This window comes from Trichechus manatus, unplaced genomic scaffold, assembly GCF_000243295.1.
Source record: "Trichechus manatus latirostris isolate Lorelei unplaced genomic scaffold, TriManLat1.0 scaffold00023, whole genome shotgun sequence".
NCBI lineage: Eukaryota > Metazoa > Chordata > Mammalia > Sirenia > Trichechidae > Trichechus > Trichechus manatus.
Genome location: NW_004443959.1, coordinates 23,533,141 through 23,541,341, shown reverse-complemented (window position 1 = coordinate 23,541,341; position 8,201 = coordinate 23,533,141). Strand labels below are relative to the sequence as shown.

The 8,201-nt window shown below is 41.4% G+C and overlaps 1 protein-coding gene across 2 annotated transcripts in view; it reads right to left on the bottom strand.

The window, feature by feature from the left end:
* Nucleotides 1-209: 209 nt before the first annotated feature.
* LOC101342990 (myomesin-2) overlaps nucleotides 210-8,201 on the bottom strand; it is a 68,009-nt gene continuing 60,017 nt past the window's right edge. Inside the window, exons 21-25 of one of the 2 annotated variants that reach the window (XM_023728313.1) lie at nucleotides 4,228-4,391; nucleotides 3,932-3,968; nucleotides 3,106-3,128; nucleotides 2,434-2,489; nucleotides 210-1,023 (exon numbers count right to left, since the gene is read on the bottom strand). In XM_023728313.1, coding sequence (XP_023584081.1) covers nucleotides 697-1,023; nucleotides 2,434-2,489; nucleotides 3,106-3,128; nucleotides 3,932-3,968; nucleotides 4,228-4,391 — 607 coding nt within the window. In that variant the 3' untranslated portion in view covers nucleotides 210-696. The remainder of the gene's footprint in view (nucleotides 1,024-2,433; nucleotides 2,490-3,105; nucleotides 3,129-3,931; nucleotides 3,969-4,227; nucleotides 4,392-8,201) is intronic. The other variant, XM_023728314.1, reaches the window with a different exon arrangement.

Here is an 8,201-nt window from a genome sequence, read left to right as displayed (position 1 = left end):
TTCCTCTCTGAATCTACTTCTGTTGCCTTGTCGCCAAGCCCTAAAGGGTAAAACTGTTTGAGGGAGTTCTACAGTGGGTGTGAGTTGCCATCTCTGGCTCTCTGGACTGGAAGTGCGCTGTCTACATACCACCAGCTGTGAAATTGCACAATAATCCATAATTAAACAAGCCAGGAGAGTAAACAGAAGTAGTTAGGTATGATTTGGTACAGGAGAACCACAACAAGGTGTCTTTTAAAGTTTTATTAGCCTAAAGCAAGAGAATACATAGTATAACTAGGTACATATGCTTAAATGGCTCCACAACCATGACTGCAAAGAGCTACTAGAGCTTTCTGGCCACTAAAGAAAACAGCTACAAGTATGGCTGATGGTACGTGCCGCTGATGTACTGTTATCACTTCCACGTGCCGGTAGCAATGAACATAGGAACTGTCCCCTTTCTACACGTTCTGTTTCAGGTATCCGTTCATTAGTCTTATGTAGACATCAGTTGTTTAGCTTGTGGAAAACACACCACTTTCCCCTTAGATGCACAGAAAATGATCATAGACAAGTACAAAAATTAAAAGCATACTGCATGATCAATTCTCTACCCACACCTGACTTCACTCAGATTATCGTTATTCATTTGGAGCAAGCACACAGCGTTCCGATGATTTTCAAGCCTTTTTTTTTCTTTCCATATCCAGGTAGTTACTTCTTTTCTTTAGCTAGTGCTGAGGCGGATGCTGGTATGAGCTTTGGCTTGGCTTCCTGGGGCGGTGACACATCTGGAATCTTTTCACCATGTTTGTACACACTGACAGTGACATCGATTTTTTCACCTCCATATTTGTTCTTGACACTGATGCTGTACTTCCCTGAGTCTTCAGAAGTGACACCTTTGATGGTCATGCTGACGTGTTTAGCCTGCTCCACCTTGACTGAAAAGTGATCACTGAGCTCAATGTCCCTGTCGTTCTTGAGCCAGACCACTTCAGGGTCAGGATTCCCAAACACTGTGCAGGTCAGGTTCAAGGTCTTGGAAAGGGAAAGAGTGGGCAGAGAAAGAGGAATTAGAAAAAGAGAAGTCATATTACCTCCCTGGATTTTATTAGCTCTCAGTCACATTGTTATATTTTATCAGTTCTTCACGCCAATTATTGAGTCAAGAAGTCCTTTATATGTACTAAGCACCATGCTAGATATGAAGTATCTGAGGAAGAAGACGACGCAAAGAAGTTCACAATTTCATAGAGGAGCGGACGAGAAAAACCAATGGTAATTTTTCTATTTATTCTCTGTTTTAGTCCATGGCCTAAGCTCATTAAAGAATTTTCTAAATGTTTCTAAATGTCCTTTATCTGTAGACCATGGATCCATTTTACCAGACCCTCTGGCAAATCCAGCAAATAAATCCTCTTATAACTAGTAAACTGGATAAACAAATGCATTCTTGACACTTTGTTAAAACATGCTTTCAGCCTGTGATAAAATGAAACTATTTCTAATTTCTCAGTTACATCTTTATTATGAGTTCCATGATTATTCAGTCTCAGGAGCTATCTAGACTTTCTTTAACTGCTTAAGAAAAGGTCTATAAATTTTTGTATTTTGGCCCTCATAAAACTCTCTCGAGTAGCTCTGTCCTAGTGACATGAAGTGAGAATCACAGAAGCAAGCAGAGAAGTACCAATTAGATATCAATAATTTCACTAACAAGCCAGCAAATTAAAACTCCAACAAGTGGTTTCCTTTACACACTCCAAAATAACCTTGAAAATTGAAAGAAGATTTTGTTTTTTCATTTTCTCGAAGTTATCGTATTTTGCACTTGAAGCAGTGTGCCTTACATTTTCATACAAGATCACTGGTGTGTGTGTGCGCGCACGTGTGCCTCACCTCATTCCTGTTAAGCTATTCCTCCGAATGGCCACAGAGCAGATGGATTAGACTTGGTGTGGCCCTGAGGACTGGAACAACAGCTACCACACTCCGTTTTGAGGTACGTGAGTTACACAACAGCTTTCCTGTGCTCTTAAAGGCGTTGTTCATGGATTCAGAATATTAATATATTACATCCTTTGCTAATACAAAAATGATCAGAGGCAGCACAGGATAACGCAGATGCAGAGACAGGAGAGCGGGTGAGGAGTTCTGAGTTCCCTGCAAGCTGAGGGACGTAGTGTACGCTCTCCAGGCTTCAAAATGAGGGGATTGTAGTACATTATGCTTAAACCCCACTCAGCCCTAACTTTTCATCCTGCTATGGAGCCCCGGTGGCGCAGTGGTTAAGAGCCCAGCTGCTAACCAAAAGGCCAGCAGTTCAAATTCACCAGCTGCTTCTTGGAAACCGTATGGGGCAGTTCTACTCTGTCCTATAGGGTCGATACGAGTCGGAATCAACTCCGCGGCAACAGGTTTGGTTTCCTGCTTTTATGGAATCCTCACCTTGCCTTCCATTATGGTCACCACGTCAGGTAAACCACCAACCACCTTGCCACGATCTGTAAAATCAAAGTGATTCAGTTGAGAAAACATGAATTGGGCTCCTCTATGGAGCTGGCGCTGAGCTAAGCACTATGTCTATACAGTGATGAATACAAAGGAGTTTGCACTCCCCTGGGCAAGGCCACAAAAGCAAATCTATGCAGTTGAGGAATATACCAAAAGCCAAAGGAACATGGATGAGGAAGTAATTCTATGCCTGGGGGTATCATATGGCATGTGAACTGGGCTTTGAGGATGAGTAAGAATTCTCCAAGGTTTAAAAGCAGGCAAAAGCCATGCCACATACATCTATGCTACATCAGGAAACGAGAAGAATCCTATGTGGCTGAAGTGCAGGATTTCTGCAAGGGTAGGTGGGGAATGGGAAGGAAAAGGAGGCCAGAGGAATTAGCAATGGGCTAAAGCTGGAAAGCGAGGTGGAGGCCAGGTGACACAGGATATGTTGCTGAAGAATTATGAGTATAGGCGTTAGAGGGTCATAAGGGTTCTCAAATTGGAGGTGAAAGGCTTACTGTTTATTATTTAACATACAAGATTAATACTTTAAAATATGGACCCTTTGCCCCACCTCAAATAATAAATTGTCCCTGCGATCATATAGCATTTACTTACTCTTCTCCGCAATAGCAGCTGCCCTAGAAATTAAAGGAGGCAGAGAGGAAAGAGAGAATTAAAGGAGGCAGACAGGGAGGAGAGAATTCAAAGAGAATATTGAGAAAATGGTAACATTTGAAAGATTTGCTAGAGATGAAAGCAAAAGAAAGAAAGAAATATGTTCGGTTTCTCTTAGAAGAAACACGTTTGGGTTACAAGACCTGAGAATATGTATCGGTATCATTTTCCTGATGCCTCCCACCACCCATTGTGAGAAGGGAAAACCCCTACCTTTCAGCTGCTAAAACCCAAAGAAATTCAAAAGCATAGGTTGGAAAGATTTTTTTCACCCAATTCATCAAATTACATTGAAGATCTTCAGATATTTTTTAAATTGTCAGTTTTTGATTTATCTTAGTCATTTGTTCACCCATTCAACCAATGTATTAAATATCTAATATGAGGCAAGAACTGTTCTCGCTTTTCGATACTGTAAAATTCAGATACACTTGAAAATCCCAAACTATTCTTCGAAAAGTTGCTCTGTATGCTGTGTTGCCATGATCACAACTATTTCATAAATCCATCATTTTAATCTTTTAAAGTATTCCTGGGTTATTATACCTCTAGAAAGTTAATTTATAAATGCATTTATAATTTAGAAGAATGTCTGCCCTTTTACATATCAAATTGTTTAAATTGCTATTTTTATTCCCAGTTCCTAGGAGCATCACATTCTTCGGATCCCCCAGGCATCTATAGATGCTCCCACACACAGCCAAAGTGACTCCAAAGCACCCAGATCCCCAGATTATACAAAAAGAATCAAATATGCCAATCTTACTTGAGTTGCTGGAATTCGGCAAATGCGGCATCAAAAACTGTAAGCAAATATTTCATATGTTATTAACTGTTTCAGTGTGCTCAGCTTTTTTCATTCACTCAGATGCTGTAAATAGTGCATTTGCTTACTGAAAACTCAGAAATTGCCTGATGAGGAAGTTGATTATTCCCAAATAATTTTCTCTGAATAAAAGTCATATGACATCATATTGTTTCTGGATATCCATCTTCCCGTTCAGCACTCTAAATAGATCACTAAATACAAAACAAATAGTTGCTAAAAAGGAGTCATCTTACCTTGTCCAGACAGGTCAAGCGTACGTTGATGGGTATCCTTGCCATCAAAAATCTGAAAAGTGTATTTCCCTTTATCCTTCTCAGCAGGCTCACAGATCTGCAGCCAGGCCATCTCTTTACTGCCGCCAATTCTCATATGATCACTCGATGCGATCTTAGCATCTCTTTGAAAAAGCAACAGGAACAGATTTCAGTTCAGAATTTCCATAGCACATGAAAGATACCTGTGGGGCAATGTTATAAATGTTTGCGTGGGAGTTTTTTCTAACTTGTTGCTAAGGTCACCATGGATTTTTTCTATTACTAATTTATTAACTACCTCAGTAACGCAGATTTGAAAATGTTTTAAAATTAAATATGATATTTAGTTTTTCAACCTACAGTATTACTTATCATCTGCTTGTCGGTCACAACAGAATGAGCTTAAAAACTGTCAACATGATTCCTGCCTTCTAAGCGGGCATGAGCTCTATACCACAGTTACAATATGTAAATCCAACCCGTTTATACCGGGCAAATGTATATAAATTACTGCCTAACGCTACTTTGATTTAGAGAGAGATGTGGAAGATTTGTAGAAATTATGGTCAGGGAAACATGAAGAACAAGACTTCAGGGGCAAATGGAAACTTGAATGTGAAGCTATTTCTCTCATGTACCATCTCCAAAAGAGAAAATGCTCAATAAAGTTTCCTGCTTTGGAGTTTTGCAGAGAACTGGCCGTTTGTAGGACTTATGGTATATTTCATTACCCTTGCAAATCACCAAATAGTCCTTAAGTTCAGTTAGGAAAAGGAATTTTCCAGTCCTCCTCACCATAATATCATTTTATTCCTTTTTTTTTTTTCATTCAACAAATTATTCAATAAGCCCGTGGTAAGCGCATGGAGTGCTGTGTTAAGTGCTCGGCCACTAGCTGAAAGGTCAGCAGTTTGAACCCACCCAGAGGCTCCTCAGAAGACAGGTCTGGTGATCTGCTTCTGAAAAGTCACAGCTTTGAAAGCCCTCTGGAGCAGCGCTGCTCTGCACACATGGGGCCATCATGAGTTGGAATCAGCTTGACAGCGACCAACAATAACAACAACAGCGGTAAACGCAAAGCTTTGTGCTACATTCTCTGGAGACACAAACAGCAATCCTTAGTGTAGTATACTTGTAATATGTGTTTCACAGATAATATTAACCTAGAATAGAAAGTGATGACTTTTATGGGAGCAAAACACAAAAATCAATGAAGTAAATGGTTAGGAGGAACCCTGGTGGTGCAGTGGGTAAGAGCTTGGCTGCTCTCCAAAAGATCAGCAGTTCAAATCCACCAGCCGCTCCTTGGAAACCCTACGGGGCAGTTCTTCTCTGACCTGTAGGGTCCTTATGAGTCAGAATCAACTCAGTGGCAATGGATTTGGTTTTTTTGTTTTGTTTGGTTTGTTTTGTTTAATGGTGAGGAAGGCAGGGGGAGTCTACAAAGGATTCATGGACGAGGTACCATGAGAGCTTGGTCTTGAAGGATGGTTAAGACATGAGCGTGTGAATATTAGAAGAGCATTTCTGATAGAAGGAAGCAAAGGCAGAGAGGCGGGAGAACATACTGAGTATCCAATGAGCAGCTCAGTCACTGCCCAACAGTGAGGCAGAACATGGAGGGGAAAGATCAGAGCTTTGAGGCCAAACACAGCTGGATTTCCATTCTGATTTCACTGAATTGACTTCAGTCGAGTAATTTAGCCTCTGATCCCCTCTGTTAAAAGAAGACATAATACCTACCTCCTAGGATTGTTTAGGAAATCGGTAAGATATGCCAACATTGGGGCCACTATCTGGCACAGAGTAGACATTCAAAACATGTTAGTTATCTCCCCTCATTTGCTGCTCCCCAAAAGACCATCACCAGTTGCTGTGGAGTCGATTCCCACTCTTGGCGACCTCATGTCTGTCAGACCAGAACTGTGCTCCATAGGGTTTTCAGTGGCTGATTTTTCGGAAGTAGATGGTCAGGCCTTTGTTCCAAGGTGACTCTGGGTGGACTCGAACCTCCCAGTCAGTAGCCGAGCACATTAACTATTTGCACGATGCAGGGACTTTTTCCCAAAAGAAAGGGAAGGGAAAATCAAACTGGATGATCTGTAAAGAATCTTTCAGACTTGAGACTCTTAAATCCTGAAAGTTGCTGACCCTGAAGTATCACTAAAGACGAGACCATGCAGCACAACATGTTCCTTTGCTAAATTGCTTTTTGTTCATCTTCAGCCATATGCCATGTGGTGAGCAGAAAGCAGTAAGAAAGAGAAGCAAGATCACATCCCACCCACCGTTGCAAAGTCAGGAGTCAATATCCCAGGCACTTAAGAACTCAGTGTTTGGTCAGATAGAACTGTGTTCAAATGCCAGTTCTGACTCTTGCCAACTGGTGCAACCTGAATCAGCCCAGGCTCTTCACCCGTGGGTGGGTGAGGGTAGTCGTGAGGGTTCAGTGCCACAAGCACACAGACACATAGTCATGGCCAAGCTGTCATACGTGTTCAACGCGAGATAGCTATTATTACAGTCATGAGTAGGCCATTCCAGCACTGAGGCCTACTCATGCCTGTCTACAAAAGGAAAATCAGACTCTAAATAGTGATTCTCAGTTCTTGCAGGAAAAAAAAAAAAAAAAACCCTTTCAAAGAAAATGTACTGTGCGGTGGATTGGGCAACCCATCCTAGGCCCTGAAATGCTTGGAATGGTGAGAATCACATCTGTGTAAACACCCAAATATCAACAGACAGCAACACACAATAGGAAAACCACAGCTTGATTAAGAAAGGCTTCTTTATCCCCTGTATGCACCTACGACTGGCTATTTGGATAGACCAGTCAGCAATTGTAGATCAGAAAGGAACTGAGCCTGCTGTAATGGTTTGTTGACTATCGTGCTACATTCAAGACAACATCAGTTCATCAAGCGGGTGCAGCCCCTTCGGAACAGAGTGAGAAAAGCTAATGACCCTTAGTCATCTTGTCACACTGTCTTTGTCTGAGTTGATGATGTAAGGGTTAGACTTCAGTGTCTCCAAGTTCAAATAGATATACACACACTCACACACATAACCATGTATTCCCAACAGGGCTGTTTCAGCTTCCTAAGCAAACAAGGACCTTCTGACAAGGCAGGGATTTCACTGTTAGCGACGACACTTTAACAAGGCCCTCAGTTCTGCCTGTCCGAATGAACTAGACCCTAGGAAGGAGACAACGCTGCACTCCCTCTCTGCAATGACTGGATATTGCTTTAGGATTTGTAATGTGCTCCCTGCTCTGCTGAGAAAGGGATGATTTCAATCATGCTTAGGGATTTGCGTTCTGCACTGCGTGCCATGCTTGGTGACAGCTGAAGAAAAAGAAAAAAAGATTGCCTGAGTTTGCTAAATTCAAGCTAAGGCTGGTCAGAGTTTCGTTGAGAGGGAGCGCCAATTACTGCGGTCCTCAATTATCCTACACACCACATGGTATATGAGTCTCAGAGCTGGAACAGGTTGTCTTGTTTATCTCCATTGATTCAAATATGTCTTGTCAAAGAGCTAAACAAGACACCAAGATTTCTGTGCTCTAGGTGTGCAGATCAAGATGCTCAAATCTCTGCCTTCTGTGTGAGAAAGAGAAAGAGAGAAAGAGGGAGGTAGAGAGAGAGAGAAAGAGAAAGAGAGGTTAGTATTTCTTCAGTGGGGAATGGCTGGAAATAGCCTTGAAATTTTTAGCTGTTGTATTAGGAGCCATGAAGAAAAGTCAATAGTTTCCATTTTATCAGCTAATACATAGCTTTATTCAAAAGGTGCAACTCATTTAGCCCCAATTCACCTTACAAATGCTCCTGGAAGTAGTGACAAATTCAGCCTTTGAGGTGTTTATGTTCAACTGAAATATGCCCCATTCTGATAGTGATCTGTTCCACTTACAAAATTTGCAACTTGCTTATAGAAAAGAAAAAGTAACAACA